The 21,439-nt window shown below is 35.0% G+C and overlaps 1 protein-coding gene across 1 annotated transcript; it reads right to left on the bottom strand.

The window, feature by feature from the left end:
* Positions 1-11,193: 11,193 nt before the first annotated feature.
* On the bottom strand, positions 11,194-13,612 carry LOC107647907 (uncharacterized). Its single transcript, XM_016351957.3, has 6 exons — positions 12,731-13,612; positions 12,474-12,645; positions 12,265-12,384; positions 11,958-12,024; positions 11,794-11,863; positions 11,194-11,702 (listed from the first exon to the last, which is right to left on the bottom strand). The coding sequence occupies exons 1-6, from the start codon at positions 13,211-13,213 to the stop codon at positions 11,574-11,576; spliced, it is 1,041 nt and encodes a 346-aa protein (XP_016207443.1). The 5' UTR covers positions 13,214-13,612; the 3' UTR covers positions 11,194-11,573.
* Between the last annotated feature and the right edge of the window lie 7,827 nt (positions 13,613-21,439).

Here is a 21,439-nt window from a genome sequence, read left to right as displayed (position 1 = left end):
TAGGAATTTTGTCCTCAAAATTCAGAGGGAGTTACCTGAAAAGAGGTGTGGGTAGTCCTTTCGCATCTCTGATTCAAGCTCCCAGGTATGTTCTTCAATACCTGCCCGACTCCAAGCTACTTTCACCAAAGAAACTTCCTTTCCGCGGAGACGTTTGGTGCTGGTATCATCAATCCTAACCGGAGTTACTGGAAGCGTCAGGTCTTCTCTCACTTGGACTGATTCCGGTTCTAGGACATGACTAGGATCAAAAGTGTATTTACGAAGCTGCGATACATGGAACACGTCATGCAGGTTCGAAAGATGTGGTGGTAACGCGATCCTATACGCCACTGGTCCAATTCTCTTCAGGATTTCAAACGGCCCAATGTAACGGGGATTTAACTTCTTGGTTTTGATGGACCTCCCTATTCCAGTGGTTGGAGTAACCTTCAAGAAGACGTACTCTCCTTCCTCAAATTCTAGAGGCTTCCGTCTTCGGTCTGCATAGCTCTTCTGACGGCTTTGAGCTTCAAGCATTCGACTCCGAATTCTCTTTATTTGCTCAGTGGTTTCACTTACCATTTCAGGTCCTATCAAGCTCTTTTCTCCTGCTTCGTACCAACATAATGGAGACTGGCATTTTCTTCCATACAAAGCCTCATATGGAGCCATTCCAATACTTGCATGATAGCTATTGTTATAAGCAAATTCTACCAAAGGCATATATCGATCCCAGCTCGCCGGTTGATCCAAAACACAAGCTCTTAACATGTCTTCCAAGGTTTGGATTGTTCTTTCTGATTGGCCATCCGTCTGAGGATGATAGGCAGTGCTTAAGCTCAATTGAGTGCCAAAAGCTCGCTGAAATGCACCCCAGAACCGTGATGTAAAGCGAGGATCTCTATCCGATACAATGGTGGAAGGTACGCCATGTAACCTCACAATCTCCTTTATATATAAGCGCGCCAACTCCTCCATAGAACAACTTATCCGAATAGGCAGAAAATGAGCTGATTTGGTCAATCGGTCTATAACCACCCAAATAGCATCACAACCGGTCCGAGTCCTTGGTAAGCCCAAAACAAAATCCATAGCAATGCTCTCCCATTTCCACTGTGGAATCTCCAAAGGTTGAAGGGTTCCTGCTGGCTTTTGGTGTTCGATCTTAACTTTCTGACAAGTTAGGCATTTAGAAACATGTAACGCCACATCATTTTTCATTCCTGGCCACCAGAACATCGTTTTTAAGTCTTGGTACATCTTAGTGCTTCCAGGATGAATGGAGAACCCGCTCTTATGAGCTTCCTTCAATATGTTATGTCGCAAATCCCCAACATCTGGCACAATTATCCGGCCCTTGAACCTCCACAATCCATCTCTATCTTCTGACACTCTCCATTGCTTGCCTTTCTCAATCGCCGGCAAAATCTTATACAATTCTTGGTCGTTCTGATGAGCCTTTATCAGTTCAGCCTTGAATTCGCTTGAGATCTGTAATTGGCTTAAGCATAAAGTCCCAAACTCTTCTCTGATTCCCAATTTCAATCCTTCGAAGGCTCTCAACAACTCTTCCTCTCTCAGCATCATCCAAGCAGCACATAGGGATTTTCTACTCAAGGCATCCGCCACTACATTCGCCTTTCCCGGATGATAGTTTAGCTCGAAGTCATAATCCTTCAGAAGTTCCATCCACCTCCTCTGACGCATATTCAATTCTTTTTGCTCAAACAGGTACTTCAGACTCTTATGGTCCGAGAAGACTTGAAATTTCACTCCATAGAGATAATGCCTCCAAATCTTCAAGGCAAAGACAACGGCTGCAAGTTCCAAATCATGAGTCGGATAGTTTCTTTCATGAGGTCTTAATTGACGTGAGGCATAAGCTACAACCTTATGATGCTGCATCAACACGCATCCTAAACCTTTCAAGGATGCATCACAGTACACCTCGAATGGTTCTCTCGGCTCAGGCAACACTAATACAGGGGCGGTAGTCAATATCTGCTTTAAGGCAAGGAAACTCTCCTCACACTCGGGAGTCCACACAAAAGGAACATCCTTCCTGGTCAGCTTCGTTAAGGGTAAAGCGAGCTGTGAAAACCCTTTAATGAACCTTCGATAATAACCCGCCAAGCCTAAGAAACTCCTGATTTCCGTCACTGAAGTTGGCCGCTCCCAATTCATCACCGCCTCAACCTTAGCGGGATCCACTGCTATTCCTTGTTTACTTACCACATGACCAAGAAATTTCACCTCAGACTTCCAGAACTCACACTTGGATAGCTTGGCATACAACTTCCTATCCTTCAGAATTTGTAGCACTGTTCGCAAGTGTTCAGCATGCTCATCCTCAGTCTTAGAATAGATAAGAATGTCGTCAATAAACACAACAACAAACTTATCCAGATATGGATGGAAAATTTTGTTCATGTAATCCATGAATATCGCCGGAGCGTTGGTTAGTCCGAAGGACATCACGGTATATTCATAGTGGCCATAGCGCGTTCTGAAGGCAGTCTTTGGGATATCCTCATCTCTAACCCTTATCTGGTGGTATCCGGATCGTAGATCAATCTTGGAGAACACGCCAGCTCCCTGTAATTGGTCCATCAGGTCATCAATCCTTGGCAGCGGATATTTATTCTTCACTGTAACCTTATTCAGCTGCCTATAGTCAACACATAAGCGCATGGTTCCATCTTTCTTCTTCACCAATAATACTGGCGCACCCCACGGAGATACACTTGGTCGGATAAAATTCTTACCCAACAGATCCTCCAGTTGAGACTTCAATTCGGCCATTTCTAGAGGCGACATCCTGTAAGGAGCACTCGAGATTGGTCCGGCCCCAGGTACTAAATCAATAGCAAACTCAACTTCCCGTTTCGGTGGAAATTCATCAATATCATCAGGGAACACTTCCGGAAACTCACACACAACTGGGATTTGTTCCAAATCTTGATCATCACCCGAAACACCCGCAGCTAGCAACAATATCCCCTGACATTCAGCCCCAGAACAGTTCACCATCATGGAATTCAAGTAGTAGTTATTCACTACAACCGGCCCTTCAGTGTCTTCAGGCATGAAATACACCGTTTTTGCCGAGCAATCTAATAGAACGCGGTTCTTGGATAACCAGTCCAATCCCAGAATGAGATCAAGACCAGTCATCGTCAAACAAATTAAGTTATGCACGAAATCACGCCCTTGTACTCGAAAAGGAACTTGGGGGCACCCTAATCTAGTCACCATAGCCTCGTGGGTAGCATTATATACCTTTAAATCATACCCCAGTACTACTATTTTCAATCCTAGCTTATCAGCCTTCTCAAATGCAATAAAAGTATGTGAAGCTCCAGAATCAAACAAAGCATTCAAAGTTTTACCCGCCATCTCACATTTACCTCGGATCAATGCCTCTGACCCCTCAGCGCCTATAGAAGAAGTAGTGTATACCCTTCCTGGTTGCTGCACCCTGCCTGTCTCATATCTCTTCTTCTCGGGGCAACCACTAGCCAAGTGTCCCGGCTGCCCACAGGAGTAACAGACTCCAGTCCCAAACCTACATTGTCCTGAATGATACTTTCCACATCTGTGGCAACTCATATCCTGCTGTGGCTGCTTACCCTGTCTCCTTCCCTGATTAGCATTGGTATTAGGCCTCCTGAAGTTGCCTTGCCCCTGATTATTCTGAGGAACAAAGCTACCACGCTTGAACTGTCTGCCTCTGGGTGCAAAATTTCTCCCTGTGGTCCTCTGGAATGGCATCCTCAGACCCCCTTTTTCTGCTGCAGCCCTTCTAACACAATCCTCTGCCACCCTGCTCCTATTTACCAACTCAGAAAACACCCGAATCTGCATAGGCGCCACAAAGCTCTGAATGTCACTCCTAAGGCCTCCTTCATACTTTATGCATTTCCACTCAGCAAAGTCCTCAGGAGCTCCCTGACAGATGCGTGAGAAGCGGCACAATTCCTCAAACTTACTGGTATACTCAGTGATGGTCATCTGTCCCTGTTTAAGCTGAAGCAGTTCGAGTTCTCTGGCATTTCTAACTGAAGTGGGGAAATATTTTTTATAGAATTCATCTCGGAACAACTCCCAAGATATCACAATCCCATCAGGTTGCAGAATGCGCCTCATGCCCTGCCACCAGTGCTGAGCTTCACCATGCAACTGATAGGTCCCAAACTCAACCCACTGCTCATCCGGAACCTGTTGAGCCTGTAATGCTCGCTCAATGGCCTGTATCCAATTATCAGCATCAGTCGGATTCGAGGTCCCTCTGAAAGTTGGAGGGTGAACCTTCAGGAAGGAATGCAGTGACATAGGACCATTCTCACCATTATTACCATTATTTCCATTATTAATTTGATTTCCCAGGGCTTCAGCTGTTGCTTGCATTGCTGCTGCCATATTGCCTAATGCAGCCATGAAGTCTATAGGATTAGGAGTGTTTCCTGATGCCTCAGGCATGGCATTGCCTATTCGGCCTCTACCTCGCCCGCGTCCGCGTCCGCGAGTAGACATCTGGTCCCTATACACACCAAACAGGTGATATCAAGTTGATCAGTCTCAATATCGCAAGTTCAGTGCTTTAAGTCCCAAATGCATGCTCAGGAACGTTTATGCCACATACATCAATTAGATATCCTAATAGCACATAAACACATACACAGAGAATGCACAAAAGCACAATCAGTCCGTCCTCAGGCTCTATAGGAACGAACTGCTCTGATACCATAATGTAACACCCTACTACACAGTGTTTTATGCTTAAGTCATAGAACAGAGGTAGTGTGGAATTACAGACCTTTAATAGTAAGGATATACATATAATACTGAAAGAAATAATATACTAGGAGCCTTGAAACAGAGCGGGTAAACAAAAATCGCAAAATAAAAAGCGCAACGCTCAAGGAATAGGATTACTTGCGTGCTAAGAAACCTAATAGGAACATGATAAAACAATAAACGAAGGGATAAAGAAAAACCAAGGAACAGCATAACTAGCCTCTGACTCAGCCTGCGAAGCTAAGGCTGGCCGGAGGATACATATATACATATAAACATACATAAGTGTCCCCAAAATATACCAAAATACCAAAGTAAACTCCTATCTCTCCCTCAACCTCTAAGAGGAGCAGCATACATAAGTTACTTGGAGAGTAAGCTACACATATACATACATATATACAAATAGAAACCAAAATATACTCAAGGACTACTTCGCTTTCCAGAATCCAGACGCCTAGCGAGGAGCCTCTCGACCTGCATCTGAAAAACAATAATACAATATGGAATGAGAACCGGAGGTTCTCAGCATGGTAAAAGTGCCACGCGTATAAGAAATACGGTCCTGAGAATGCCATAGGCAATCCTAGAACTCCGTTATTCAATTATCCAACTTAAGTACTAAACAGAAGCCATAAACAGGGGTAGGTATTCTAAATCTGCCTAACTTACTCAAGTTCAAGCTTAACCTAACATCAAACCATTTCCTCCGTTTTCTCCATCCTTTCATCATTCAGAATGTAACAGAAACAAGCAACCAAACAAGTTCACGCACAAGTAATGATCAAATAGTATAAATAGCAAGTATAACAAATAGCAGGTAATATATATCAATTAGGCATACCCAAAAAATGCATAGCAATCAATACAAACAAATGCATATGATGCATGCCTGTCCTATGGCTGATGGGGCCCATCTGTCGGTTATCCAGCCAACCCGACAAGTCCGAAAACCTTAGACTGTCCCCCGTCGCGCATCCCCAAGAGTCTATGCATAGAGTTCACATTCAATCATCATATAATCACTCAATGGGGGCTATCCATACCCGGGAATTTATACGTGCCCGGTCACCCTTACGACGTAGGGTCAACAGAGTATCGAGATTCAACCTGGAACACGTGGTGGCGAGCCACGGATCTTACCCAGGGAACTCGTATCTCAGATAGCATTATTCATAAGCCATTTCATAGTCATAATCATTATTTAATCATTCATCAAGCCATGGCATATTAACTCCTTTTATTAACAACCTCCCTTTCACATTTTTCATCGTCATTCCCTTATAATTCAACTTGATTACCCTTTCCGGGTCCTGACCAAACTTTTTATCAAACTCTTCTCATCCTTCTTAATATCGAATAATCTTAAAATCAACCCAACTCTAACATTAAATCAATCACATCACACGAGGATTGAACTTTAACTTCTCGAACTCATGACTATCACTAAGACATCCTCGACACTCTATTTTCTTTTCTGTTTTTAATATAGCAAATGAACTCGGAATTGCACAAACTTTATGTCCAGGCGTTCATATTGAAATAAGCTTTCTAACAAACTAAATATCATAATTTTCTGATTTTTCTAGCCTCAGGAATAAAGGAAAAACTGTGACTGCTCTGCAGTGCATAAAACCAGAAAAACAGCAGCAGCATGTGATATTCAAAATTTAATATAAAATCCAAGTTAAATCCAATGACTTTGAAAATTAATGTAGTTAAAATTTACTCATCCAGGTTTCTTTCTCAATTGGTTCTGAGTCAATACCATTTTTAATGAAAAAGTTACATTACCTGGAAGTTAAGTAAAAATGAGACAAAATCTGTTTTAAAAACCAACAAGCTTAGTACCTTTCAATTGGAATAACTTTTATTACAAAACTCCAATTAAGCTAAATTTTGATTTGAGAACCCCTAGCTCATCTAAAAAAAAGTGTGTCTTGGTTGCAACCCAATTTCTGTTTAATTCTAAGAGTTACAAGCATTGGAAGTTGATGCATAGCTTGCTGAAATCTGTTTCTTTTTAGTTTTGACCACCAATATTCAAAAATTCACAGCTCCCAATCCTCAACTCTTAAAATTCTGAAATTTTAGAGAACTAAAGAAAGTTAATCAAATTTTATAACAAAATTGATTTCGCTCCAAAACTCAACTCGTAAAAGTCGCAGCAAGACAAACAAGTTGCTGCCTGTTTGATCTTTTCTGCTGCTGGACAGATTTAACAACCTAACTTTAAAAATTTGCCATAAATTGTATATTTAACAAAAAAGTCCCAAAATTTCCAGTTTAGTTCCTTATATTCCCAAGTTTAGCCCAAACTTGGTCTCATGCAATTCCGATCATTACATAATTAGTTACAGCATATACAATACCACCACAACACAACTCTACATCCTTATTAACAAACACCAATTCTAATCCATCATAAATAAATATAAGAGCACACCATTAATAGCTTTCACACCTCATAATTCTAATATATAAATTCACTAACAAATCTATTCTAACAACATTACAAGGCTAATCATTAAATACAACAAACAATCCAACTTATTCTATGGTTCCTCTAACCTAAGTTTTCACAACACCGTAAATATTAAACGTGCGAAACTTAAACCATACCTTGGCCGATCACTTAATTCACCCAAGGCAGCTTCTCAACATAAAATCACAGCCCCTCCAAGCTCAATCAAACAGCCCCAAAGCAAGCCTTGTCACCAACGAAGCTCCAAGTAATCCAGATTCAAGTTCAATACATAAACACCCTCTTAAACTACACCTAATACACATATATATGTTCCAATTCAGTTCTCTATTACCAAAAACAAGATTGAGCTAGGGTTAGGGTGTTCTTACCATACCCATATGCTCAATAGCTTGAGCCCACAAGTTCCGGAATCTAACTTGAACCTAGAACACAAAAATTGGACAAGATTCACTATAGGTTTTTAAGTTTACCAAAGAAAGAGGGATAGAGATTCTGAACTCAATAGAAGGCTTACCAGAGAAATTGTTTGGATAGAAAGGTAGAGCTCGACGCGCTGAGCGCGTGGCCGCGAACGGTGCGGCAATCGGAGCCCGGATGAGGAAGTTATGGTAGTTGGAAGGAATGGTGAGGGTTAGGTTTCTTCTCTTCTCCCCCTTGCTGTGTTTTTCGTTGTTGTGGTGAAATGGAGAAGATGAAGCTGCTGCTTCATTTATGTTAGGGGCCCGGTTGAACCCATGGGTCCGGTTTGGGCCCCGGTTCAACCGGTTCGGCCCTTCCGGTCCGATTTTGGGCCAAATTATCGAAATTGGTATCAAAATTTTCGTTTCGATGAGCTCTATCCTATTTTAATATTAGTTTTGTATTTTTAACTTTCCTAATTAAAATTCAATATATTAACTAATAATTTACCGATTTTAGCGGGGTTTACAATGATTATTCCAGGTATGTTTGGATTTACTTCCTCAAACATAAGAATGAGGTATTCGATACTTTTAAGCGGTGGAGAGCAATGGTTGAAAACCGAACAAGTAGGAAGCTAAAAACTCTACGATCTGATAATGGCACAGAGTACACGGATGGGACTTTCAAGGAGTTCTGTGACCGAGAAGACATTACAAGACACTGGACAGTTAGAGAAACACCACAACAGAATGGAGTCGCCGAACGACTGAATTGTACGCTACTTGAGAATGCAAGGTGTATGCGCTCTAATTCCGGGTTAGGCAGAGAATGGTGGGCAGAATCGGTTGCTACAACTTGCTACATAGTGAATCGATCCCCACATTCTTCTCTAGATGGAGACACACCTTATAAGATGTGGTCAGGGGAACATGCAGATTACGAGAAATTCAGAGTCTTTGGATGCACAGCCTATTATCATGTCAAAGATAATAAGCTTGATGATAGAGCTAAGAAGGCAATTTTTTTGGGGTATCCAAGAGGAGAAGGCTATCGCCTTTGGAGTGTAAATGATTCTAAGTTTGTAATTAGCAGAGATGTTACCTTTAATGAACGATCTATGGTAGCTTTGTCTAAAGATATGGTGCCAGATGATGGTGATGTTGGAAAAACTTTAAATACTCAAGTGGTGGAGATAGAGTCTAAATACCAACAAATAGACTCTAGTAATGTTCAGGTGGAGCATCCTAATGCTACTCGAGATGACGCAAAGGATGAACTAGATCATGAGAAAATTCAACGAGAAAATGCACATGTATTACAACAGCAGCAGCAGGATTCTTTGGCATCTACTAGGCCAAAGAGGAATTATAAATTTGTTCAAAAGTTTGGCTCAGACAAGCCTTTGAGACATTATGGGCAGGTAAACTTGGTAGATTATGCACTCTCAGTGGAGAATGATGAGCCGGTCACCTTCAAACATGCTATCAAAGACAAAGATAGAGAAAGTTGGTTTGTCGCTATAGAGGAAGAGATGCAATCTCTTCATAAGAACAAGACATGGGATGTGGTCCCATATCCCGTGAAAAAGATTGCAATTGGTTGTAAGTGGGTGTATAAAAGAAAAGAATATCCTACTAAGTAAGATCGTACAAGATTCAAAGCTATGTTAGTAGCAAAGGGATTAGCACAGAAAGAAGGTGTTGATTACAATGAGATATTTTCTCCTGTGGTGAAACACACTTCCATATGGGTGCTTTTAAGTCTTGTCGCTCATGGTGATCTTGAGTTGGAACAACTAGACGTGAAGACTGCATTCTTGCACGGTGACTTAGAGGAAGAAATATACATGTATCAACCTGAGGGTTTCAAGGTTGAGGGTAAAGAAAGTCAGGTATGTCGCTTGAGGAAATCGCTATATGGATTGAAACAATCTTCTCGGCAATGGTATAAGCGATTTGACTCCTTTATGTTAAAACAAGGTTTTTCCAGAAGTAATTATGATTGTTGTGTATACATTTGTAAGCTTCTTGGAGGTGATTATATCTATCTTCTATTGTATGTGGATGACATGCTTATTGCCTCTAAGAGCAAGGTAGAGATAGATATGTTAAAGGTTCAACTTGGTAAAGAATTTGAAACAAAAGACTTGGGTGCTACAGAAAAATATTAGGCATGGAAATTAAAAGAGAGAGATCAAGCCAAAAATTGTTCTTGAGCCAAAGAGGATACATTGAGCGCGTCATTGAAAGGTTTGAAATAAAAAATGCTAAATCGGTGGTAACGCCGTTGGCTCCACATTTTAGGCTCTCTGGTAAACAATCTCCCATAACAGCAGAGGATAAGGCTTACATGGAAAATGTACCTTATGCTAGTGCAGTCGGTAGCCTAATGTATGCTATGGTGTGTATACACCCAGATATTTCACAAGCAGCCAGTGTTGTTAGCAGGTTCATGGCAAACCCGGGTAAAGCATACTGGGAAGCAGTCAAGTGGATATTAAGATACTTGAAAGGTACCATTGACACAGGTTTATGCTTTAGTGAAAAATCATGTCAAATCAGCAGCTTTGTTGATTCTGATTATGCTGGTGATCTAGATAGAAGACGTTCTACGACTGGTTATGTATATAAAATACAAGGTGCTCCAGTTAGTTGGCGATCGATGTTACAAGTTACAGTAGCACTATTTACTACAGAAGCTGAGTATATGGCAGTAGCAAAAGGGGTGAAAAAAGCATTGTGGCTAAGGGGTCTTCTAGATGATTTGGGGTTGAAGCAAGATTGCGTGAATCTGAGTTGTGATAGTCAAAGTACAATTCATTTGGCTAAAATTCAGGTTCATCATGCTCGTACCAAGCATATTGATGTAAGATATCACTTCGTGCGCGATGTTATAGAGAAAGGTAACATTTCTCTTATAAAAGTACACACAGATGAAAACCCTGCTGATATATTGACTAAAGTAGTGTCAGGAAACAAGTTTCAACACTGTTTGTAATTGCTCAATATTGCTTCATGTTAGGCATTACATGGAGAAATAGAGGAACTACGATTGGTTTGATCCTGAACAAGGGTACGTAGGCAGTCATTGTAAAAATGATGCAACCAGATATGAATACCACACTTTGATCGTCCAAAATTTGAGTAGATTTCAAATTGTGAACAAGGTGGAGAATTGTGAGAATAAAAGAAAGGCTAAGAGCAAACTTAGGGAGTAAAATAAGGTTTGCAAAGAGTTTTAATAGAAAAGAACTTGTAGGGAGTTTTCATAGGAGAATTTTATTCTCATTCATTAAAATTATAGCATAGATGATATTTTATATATTTCTGTAACAATGTAGTTGAAACATCATCAAAAATAAGAAAGAAAGTTAATTCACATCCTATTTTCTCATATTGGCTTTGTTATAGTTAGTGCATTATTGTGAGTAGTGTTCAATTTCATATTACTTTTTATCTATTAGAAGTCAAAATTCCGCTGCAAACTCAATATATACATATTAAAATACAAAAATACATATTATAACATATAAAACATCGTATATATTTATACATAAATTCATAATAATTATTCTAATAACTGATTTTTATGATGTGTACATAGAATTTTTGTACACATATAGGAAATCCTGCCGAAGAAGCTAGTAAGATCAAACTCAGAAAAAGAAAAGAAAAAAAGTTCTCCATTTAGAGAACTTAAAATACAGTATGAACTTTCTTATTCAGTAGTTCTAGTGTATGCATAGGATCTGATATACGATATAATACAGTATGTAAAGCACACTTCATATACGTGCCATGATTAACTATTTATTTTTTTTCTCCCTTAAGAAAAATTTGAAAAAACAATAACCACTTTTACATAGAAATTAATTAAAGGTATCGATCAAATGACTAATCTGAATTTATGTATCATCTTTGGTTATTATATTCTGACAATTCAAAAGTTCATTCGTTGCTTTTTGCTGCTCTTCAAACATTTTCTTCAACTGCCTACCTTGTTCCTCGATTCGCAGCTGCAACTTTCTCTGATTCTGGATCATAAAAAGAGCATTCATAATTAGAAAACTAACATTATAGTAGTATTAAGAGAAAAACATATATAATATTGATATATATATATACCTCTAGTTGTTCATGAAGAAGCTTTTGTGCATCTAATTGTTGTTGAAGTGCTTCTCTAATTTGAATTCCACTGCAAATTTCAGAAGCATTTAAAAAATATAACCATTTATATATCTCAGCTTAACCGTTTTATTTGGACTTTAGGCAAAACTAAGCAGCATTACCTCTTCATATCAAGATGAAGATGTTGATGTTGAAGATTCTCTATGTGGATTCTTTTCTCAGATTTCCCTGAAATAGGAAAATAGTATCATATAATTTGAAGATGAAAAGTGCTATATAGTCTCATTTTTCATCCAAAGCCTAAGTCTGGAATAAAATTCTGCTATTTTGCTTTGAAGATATGAATAATGATAAATATGGTTTTTTTTTTTCTCTGAATTGTGACTTCTTATACTTGAAACTACATAATACAGAAACATAAAAGAAAAAAGTGAACAATAATTAATAAAGGTAAAAAGATAAATATACCATTATGAATTGGGTCAGGCATGTACTTAGCAATTCTATATTTCTGCAAATGGCTTTTGACATGAAAGATTGTTAATCCATCTGAGTCCATCATCTTCAATACAGCCTTTGGTGTTGCCTCTGCATCCAATAGAAAATTCATCATCAAAATCATCTTCTATAGACTATAGAGTACTTGAAATTGATAAAAATCTAGAAAGTTAACTTACTATCAGCACCACCAAGGCGATTCACACATTCAACAAACTTTTCATGAAGATCCTGAGTCCATCTTATACGCGTCTTACTCGATATGGTTACCCCATTAGAAGCAGAGTTTGCTGATACACTTCCTCCTGAAGAAGGTGTTGGAGACCTATCTTGATAAGAATCAAAGCTCACCTGTTTAAAAGGTAAGTTATAAGATCCACAAGAACAAAACAGAACAAAACAGAACAAAACAGAACAAAAGGAAATGAATACATACTATATTATCTTGATTTCCTTTGTTAGGAAATGGTGAAGTCATGGCATCAGTGAAGAACTTCTGTTGGTGATGGAACTTTCTGGCAGGAAAATTGTCACATGGGATTTTGTTGGATGATCTAAAGCATTGATTTTTGGTATTGAATTGAGAATTCACCATTGCTTGCAAAGTGTTTGAGAGATCAAATTTGTCCCTTTGATACAAAGGGAATTCCAAATCATTATTATTATTATTATTATTCATCTTAGAGAACTGAGCCTGAGAGTGTTCATATTCTGCAAACCCCATGCAGAGTTCTGCTGCATAGAAGGCAGAAGCCGGCGACTCGAACCGGCTCATGATGGTGGCAGCAGGGCCTATTTGTGGCGGCAGTGGCGGCCGTGATCCTCCTCCAACCATGTTCCAACACTGTATGGTATCAAATAGTCCTCCTTGGCTTTGTTGAATCATTCCTCTGCAATAATCAATCTTGTTCTCATTCATTGACACAATAAAGTTTGAGGCTTGAGGTATAAGATTTGAATGAATCTAAATCTAATATCTAAATGTCTATATGGAACCATGCAAGGTCATCCATCACTTCTTGTATTGTTCCCAAAAGAGGATAAGAATGAAGATAATTAATTCATTGACATTATCAAAGTACATAAACATTAAAAATTAGTGGAATCAAACAAAGTGGTTTATTTTGTCCATTGTTGTTTTCATGCAGATTCAAGATGGAGTGCAAGGCTCTATTATTATTCCACTTGACTATTGCCTCCTTGGTCTTCTCGTTTCAAAGTTTTACTAGGAGCTTTGTTTAATAATGATTAAAACTATGTACTACTTTGATCATCTTAAAATTGGAGAATAAAGTTATCTGTAGTGAATTGAAGTAATGGGGTATATAGATTCAAAAGCAAGATATATTTAGACTCTAGTTTTGTTTTCATGTATGTAACTTTAACCTTAATGGGATTTCCATTACCGAAAAGTTAAAACACTTAATTAGCACATTAACCTTTCTTTTTTGGTCATATGCACTCAGATGCTAATTCTTTTGTTGCTGCTGTATCCATTTCTTTGTGAACAATAATAATGCTTCACAAATACTAACTTTTCACTTTAAAAAATTTAATCTAAATTATTATTATTATTATTATTATTATTATTATTATTATTATTATTATTATTATTATTATTATTATTACACTTTCATGTCTATCAAAAATATGAAATTGAGATTTTTTTTAATTTTAAATTAGTTTTTGAAGTTAAATTAAACACTCTTTAATTCCAATAAATTATTACCAACTTTTATATTCATAAAAGAGTATGCAATGTTATTTGATGTTAATGATGTTGATCTCATGACATTTACATATAATGACAAAATAATAGTTTTACTTTTCATGAAAATTGACTTCATTGAAAATATCCAAGGTTTTATGGTGCCAACAAACTTTATGTATTAAAAAAAAAGACATTTTATGGTCACTTACTATGTGTTTATCCAAGGTTTAGTTAATATGTATTTTAAAGATATTATTAATTAAATTTTTTTTAATAAAAAATATATAAAATTTAAATTTTTAATATATTTATTTTATATTTATTAAAAAAAGTTTCAAAAAACTTTTATTAATAATAATTTAACATGGGCCATAATGTTAGTTACCCAAATTTATATACTTGCCGCCCGGTATAATAACAAGAATAAATTAACTGGAAATCCCAATATAGTATCTGCCTTTTAAATGTTTAATCGTTGTTATCATAAATAGTAATAAAGTTTAGCAGTCCAACAAAGTTTAAATAGTATTAACTTGGTGGAAAAACAACAAAATAAAAACAAGTTGAACAGAATTAATTAATGGTAATGCTAGGTAGACAAAAAAACAGCAAACTTGCTTTATTTAACATTAATTAATTATCGCAACAATTAATAAATGTTAAACAAAGTAAATTATGGCTATTTTTAACTGATTTTCTTTGGTTACCAAATATTTCTGTTAATTAATTAGCTAGCAGGTATCTAGTTTCTTCATCAGTAGCATGACTTTTATCGAAAATGGCTGTAATATGAATTATGAACTTTTATAAAAATGTTATGACTATTAAATCAATTACAATTTATTTGTATACGAATATATGTGATATTTAATTTTAATTTATTTTCTAGTTTAAATTTAAATTTATTCTCCGTTGATTCTATTTTAGAATTCAAGTGTACATAAAATATACAAAACATGATTGCTCAATAAAAAAAATAAAAACGAAAGATTAATAGTCTTTTAGATATTTAAAAGTTAAGAAATAATTATTAGTGAAAATGCATATACCTATATATAGATAATTATTATTCACAAAATATATATGCAGGTAAAAACTCATGTGCAGTCGACTTCACGTGAAGTTGATAACTGAAAGCTATTAAATAAAAATTTAGTCAAATTAGTGAAATTATCTAACGACTTTCAGTTATAAATTTCACGTAAAGTCGACTAGTACTGCACCTGAGTTTCCACCGTATATGCAACTCTGTATGATTCTAGCTGAGTTTCCACCCTATATGCAACTCTGTATGATTCTAGCAGTTGTTACTTGTTACCAATTGAGATTCTACTTGGAAAATTCCGGAGTTTATGATTCCCATGCATAGTGATTAGTGAATACTAAATACTATATATAAAGATATAATCAATAATCGCATTATACAATAAGTAACAACTATTGTATTTTGTCTCTTACTACCAATCTACCATATATGCCAAATATAAATGATTTATTTTCTGGCATGCAGCAACCGAAAATGTCATTATCAAATTCAGAAGTGGGGGAATCAAATTAATGGGCTTAGCACGCAATGGGGTTAAAATTAAAGGATGAATAACAAAGCTTCATGAGAAAAAAGTTCACTATGCATGGACTAATTTAGAACTCTTAAATCCATTCAACCAAAGTGCAATTAAGAATTGAACTTAATTAATTTGTCTTCTTTATTGATGATGAAACCTTTATTATTATATAGCTTATGTTTATTCAAATGGACAAAATATTAATGTGGGGTAAAGTATACTTTTTGTTTTTGAAGTTTAATAAAAATTTTAAAAATACCTTTTAAGTTTTATTTTGTTTCAATTTTGTCCCAAAAATTTTTTATTTGCATTAAATATATCCTCGACGGGTAAATTTTCAAAAAATTTAAGACCAACCTAACAATAATACATGAAAATTATGCTTGATTTGCTTATGTTGAGGGTTGTTCTTATAAAATTGTTATTGAATTGGTCCTAAATTTTTTGAAAAATTAGCCGTCAATGATATATTCGATGCAAATCGAAAACTTTTAGAAAAAAATTGAAATAAAATAAAACTTAGGAGTATTTTTTAAATTTTTGTCACACTTCAGGACAAAAAATATATTTTACCCGTATGAATTTCCCAAAATGTTGCTGCCCAAAAAGACCAACCCTTGATATATATAATTGCTACTTTACTAATAAATCTCCTAGCCTCCTTTTTCTCTTGCATTATGATTAAGAACCTTATTCCATGTCTTAATAAGAGCATAAACGAATCATTCATTAGAAAGCGAAAACACTTTGTATTATAAGACTATTTATATTCTATTAATAAATTGTATTAATGTATTTTATTTATTATTAATAAATAAACATATATATCTCGATCTGACATAATATTCACAAATATCATACTTATTAAAAACTTAATCATTTATGTATATTTTTTTATCAGTTTAATTTTTTTTAAAATTATTTTACGACATAATATCGTAATTTCTATGATTTAGAAATTTAGAAATCGATTCTTAGTGACTAAAAAAATTATACAAAAATTTACACAAATTAACAAAAAATTTTGCATAAAAAAATATATTAAAAATAACTATTTATATATCTACTTTTATTAAATTAAATTTTAGAAGAGATGGTTTCAAAACAATATTCAAATACTAACATTATTATTATTCAAATACACATGCTGCTTCTGATTCTTGGCATATACACCAATTAACTTTGGACACTACATATTGCTTTAATTTGCTGAATATGTATAGAATATATGCACTACTAGTCTACTACTGCGCATTCATAAATGTCTATTGTCTCTAGTACTACTATAACTATGATCTATTAAAAAAATAATTATAAATTTATAATTATTTTTCCTTCAAATTAAATTAAATATAATGATGACTAAATAAGGTACAGTAAATGTGGAGACTGGAGAGTATGAATAAGAATTAAGAAGTATCATTATTTCTGATCAGTGCCTTGGCCAGTTGTAAAGCTGCTAGCTAGCAACAACTTTTCTATTTTCCATCAATTTGTTTATTTAATTATGGTTAGCATTTTAATTAGAGTAGGATGATAACCAGATCTTTAAAGATTTTAATTTTGGATTTAATTAATCTTAAAAAAATATCAATTAGATTTTTTATAATAGTAAATAATGAACAATAAATAATGTGAAACAAAATGAAACTGTTCATGTATATTCTTTTGTTATTTTTTGAGTTTTTATATAATATTTATTGACTATTTTTTATATACTACGAACTAATCAAAATAGGTGAAATTTTATTTCAAAAATTATTATTTACGTGATGATTTTTCATAAATAGACACGTCACAGTAGTTAACACGATACATATAAACACTATTTTGCTAAATTTTACGCAATAAATTAATAGAAAGACATAACATGTCCATCGTTTACTATCATAAATGATCAAATTAATACTTTTTTTTTAAAGACCAATTAGTTTGACATCGAAATTTTTAAATACATAATTGTTGCTTTACTCTTTTAATTAAAAGAAAATAAAGAGTGGCTGGAGAGGATGTGGAGGTTCGAAAGGGTTCCATTAATTCTTTCTCACCTTATTCTAATCGATCATGCAAGTATATCTATTAAGAATTTAAGAGAAAAAACTTCCCATTTTCTAAACATGGTAAGCATCTTTTCCGCATTTAGAATTACATTATTTACAATGTAATTGTTATGATTAATTTGTTACATTTATATATGAAATGATCTAATAATCCAATTATTCGTTTTGTTTGAATATGGTTCAGATTAAGCTAAGCATTGACATGAACAGCCAAATAATGAATTAAACAACATACAAGCCATGAACCCAGACAAAGAAGCGAAAGTTATATCAAAGATATAAACAACAATGTAGGGTGGAAGACAACTAAAAAATTCAAATTGACAAGCAAATAATTAATAAAATAAGATTACTTAACTATCATCGCTTGCATCCGATCAGATATAGTTGTAAATCCACACTAAACAAAATAAACTGACCTTTTGAACCTTCAAGGGTCGTTTTTTAAGTTTCCTAGCCTTCTTTTTTTTGTTGGGAGGGGGTGTGGACTAGGGGTGTTTTTGGGGTGCGATTTTTCAGTTAAAAACTCATCAAAATCGAACACTAATTTTATTTGCGGTATGGTTTGGATTTGATGATTTTTTTCAAAAAAATCTGATTCAATCCGATCCAATTTCAAGCGATTTGGATTGGATTGGATTGAATTTGCGGTTTTGTAAATTAAAAAAAAATAAATATATAAAACAAGTCTCAACGTTAAATTTTAAATAACTAACAATGACATAACAAGTCTCAATAATATTTTAAAAAACCAACGATAATATAACAATAGAAATAAAATTATAGATTAGTAATAAACAAATCACATTTTTAACAAAAAATATTTATTAAATAATAATAATACATGAATAATATAAAATGTATAACAAATTGAACATGTTATAAGTATAATTGTAAATATAATAATAAAATAATAATATTATAGCATATTGTGCGATTTGGATGAGATTGAATCGGTTATGAAAAATAGATTCGAAATTCGATCCGATTCAATGGTTTGCAAAAAATAAAATCCAATCAAATCCAAATTAATACGTGATAAGTTTGGAAACTCCAAATTAATATGATGATCAAACATTGTTAAAAAAATTTATTATTAGAAATTATTAATTTAATTTTGATTTAAAAATATGTGCTTACTAATTTCTGCTTTGTGTGCAGATCTTCATCATTGGGCTTAATGCAAATTAAAGCCCAAATGTGCTAAGAAAATAGATTTAGCTTTGTGCAAAAATGCTATATGATATGTGGCTGAATTATAATGTTAGTTGGGCCAGAAAAATTAATGAGCAGGCCCAAATTAATATTTGTTGCAAGATCAACAAAGCTTGGTCCGAATTGAAAGGAAAGAAGGAAGGAATAGTGCATGTTTGGTTCGGTTATCCACTCCCCTTTTTGAATAGAATTCAAACTTAATTAACTTGTCTTTATTGCATTGGTAACAGGAAAGAGAAAATGCAATTGATTTGATGGCATTTAATTTTTACACGTTACAAGGCATGGGAGAAGGGAAGTGGATAATTAACTCATTTTAATTTCCTTCTTTAATTCCAGTAAAAGCTTTTCACTCTTCTCTCTCTTCTCTCTCTAGTTTCGGTCACTTCATTGATAGGGAGGAAGCTTGAAAATGCAAGCTATCAGAGGTAGAAGTAGAGAAGCTATGAAGAAGCAAACGGCCAAGGTGATGATGGCCCTTGCAAAAAGAAGATCTACAGTATGGCATGGCTGAGATTTACAGAAAAAAGGTGGAGCTCAACGCCAAAGCTATCAACTTGCTCAACTATGCAATCAGTTTTGAGGAATACCGAAGGGTATCAAGATGCACAACGGCAAAGAAAATCTGAGACAAACTTCAAATCACTCATGAAGGCACAACCCTAGTAAAGAAGACCATAATAGACATGCTGAATAGAGAATATGAAATGGTCTCAATGAAGGAAGGAGAATTGATAGATGAACTGTTTAAAAGATTCAAAATCATCATTAATGGCTTGGATGCTATGGGAATCACGTATCCTGAATCTGTGCTTGTGAGAAGAATTTTGAGAAGTCTCACAAAAGAGTGGGAAACTAAGGCAATAGTAATTTATGAGAGTAGTGACCTTGATTCTATGACTTATGATGATTTGAGAGAAAATTTACTTGCTTTTGAAAACACATATTTGAAAATAGATTCAAAAAGAAAATGAATAGTCCTCAAATCTGTTACTAACCCTCTGGATGATGAATCCAGTGATAACTCATCTGAAAATGATTTTGTTTTGTTTGCTAAGAAATTCAGGAAAATGGTGAAGTTAAAGGAGAAAAACAAAGGAAGCAGCTCAAGGAAAAAGGATCTCAGCAAAGTGATCTGCTACAACTGCAAAGAGGTTGGGCACTTCAAATCTGATTGCCCAAAACTAACGAATGAGGAGAAGCCGAAAAGGAGAAAGAAGAAGGGACTCATGGCTTCTTGGGAAGACTTGAAAAATGACTCTGAGGAAGATGATGAATCAGAAACCAAATCTCAAACCTGCCTCATGGCCGATCACGTAGAGCAGGTAGTTTTTCATAACCCTGACACTGAAGACCTTCATCTCATGATTGACCATCTTTCTGAAAAAATCAAATGCTTCCTGAATGAAAACCAAGATCTTGAGTCTCAAATTTCTATTTTAAAAGCTGAAAATGGTTTTCTCAAGGATAAATTAAGGGAGGTTGAAACTACTGTTGAACTTGTTAAAGAAAACAAGCAGGTAAAAGCTCAACTTAAAAGCTGTAAATACCACCATTCTGTGACTGCAAATCTGAATTATTTTGAAAAAAATGAGTGGCTGCATAAAGAGATAAAAAGGCGTAAGGAAGACTTAGCTAACTTTGCACAAAGTTCAGAAAATTTAAATTAACTATTGCCTAGTCAAAAACTTCTTTATGATAAAGCTGGTTTGGGTTTTCATAAAGCTACAAAATCTGTTAAAAAACCTTATTTTGCAAACATAGTGTCATCTTCAAATGAGGTAAGGTTTCAAAACCCAACAAGCTTTGTGAAAACAGCAACTCATAGATTTTGCAGATTTTGCAATCGGAATGGTCATTTTCCTATTCAATGTTTCTTTAGTGAAAGAATGATTGGAAATAAAGTTTGTAAAATTATTTGTGATCACAATGGATTGGGACAAAGAAGATGGTTTGACGTCAAAGGATCCAAAAAGATTTGAATACCTAAGGTCACTTGAGATTATTTTGTAGGTTTGCCTAGCATCCAAGCGAAAGGACAATATGTGGTATATGGATAGTGGATGCTCTAGGCATATGACCGAAAAGGCAACCTTCTTCATTAAGCTTGATGAATATGATGGAGGGTTTGTCACTTTTAGTGATAATGGAAAGGGAAAAATAGTGGCCATTGAAAAAGTTAGTAAAAGTTTATCTTCTTTCATAAATGATGTTCTACTTGTTAATGGTTTGAAACACAACTTACTAAACATTAGCCAATTATGTGATCTTGGTTATGAAGTTATTTTTAGAAAATTGGATTGCTTAGTTATTTGTGAAAAATCTGGTGAAATATTGTTTGAAACCAAAAGATGTAATAATGTGTATGGATTGACTCTTGAGGATTTAAAAGATCAAATGGTGACATGCTTTACATCACTTGAATCTGAAAAATGGCTTTGGCATAAGAAATTGGGTCATACAAGCATGTACCAAATTTCTAAGCTTGTTAAGAAAAACTTGGTAAGAGGAATTTCAAATATTAAATTTGATAAAGATATTACTTGTGATGCTTGTCAATTAGGCAAACAAGTAAAATCCTCTTTTAAACCAAA

This window comes from Arachis ipaensis, chromosome B6 (genome assembly GCF_059453495.1).
Source record: "Arachis ipaensis isolate K30076 ecotype BB chromosome B6, ASM5945349v1, whole genome shotgun sequence".
Lineage (NCBI taxonomy): Eukaryota > Viridiplantae > Streptophyta > Magnoliopsida > Fabales > Fabaceae > Arachis > Arachis ipaensis.
Note: the sequence above shows the minus strand (reverse complement) of the source record. Positions and strands in the feature narration are given on the sequence as shown.

Bases quoted from the DNA above. Each gene is read 5' to 3' on its own strand.
- LOC107647907 (XM_016351957.3), bottom strand. From the start codon at position 13,213: ATGAATGAGAACAAGATTGATTATTGCAGAGGAATGATTCAACAAAGC. The intron at 12,646-12,730 runs GTATGTATTCAT...CCTTTTAAACAG, and splicing joins AAGGAAATCAAGATAATATA to GTGAGCTTTGATTCTTATCA. The intron at 11,864-11,957 runs GTAATGCTGCTT...TGAAATTTGCAG, and splicing joins CTTCATCTTGATATGAAGAG to TGGAATTCAAATTAGAGAAG.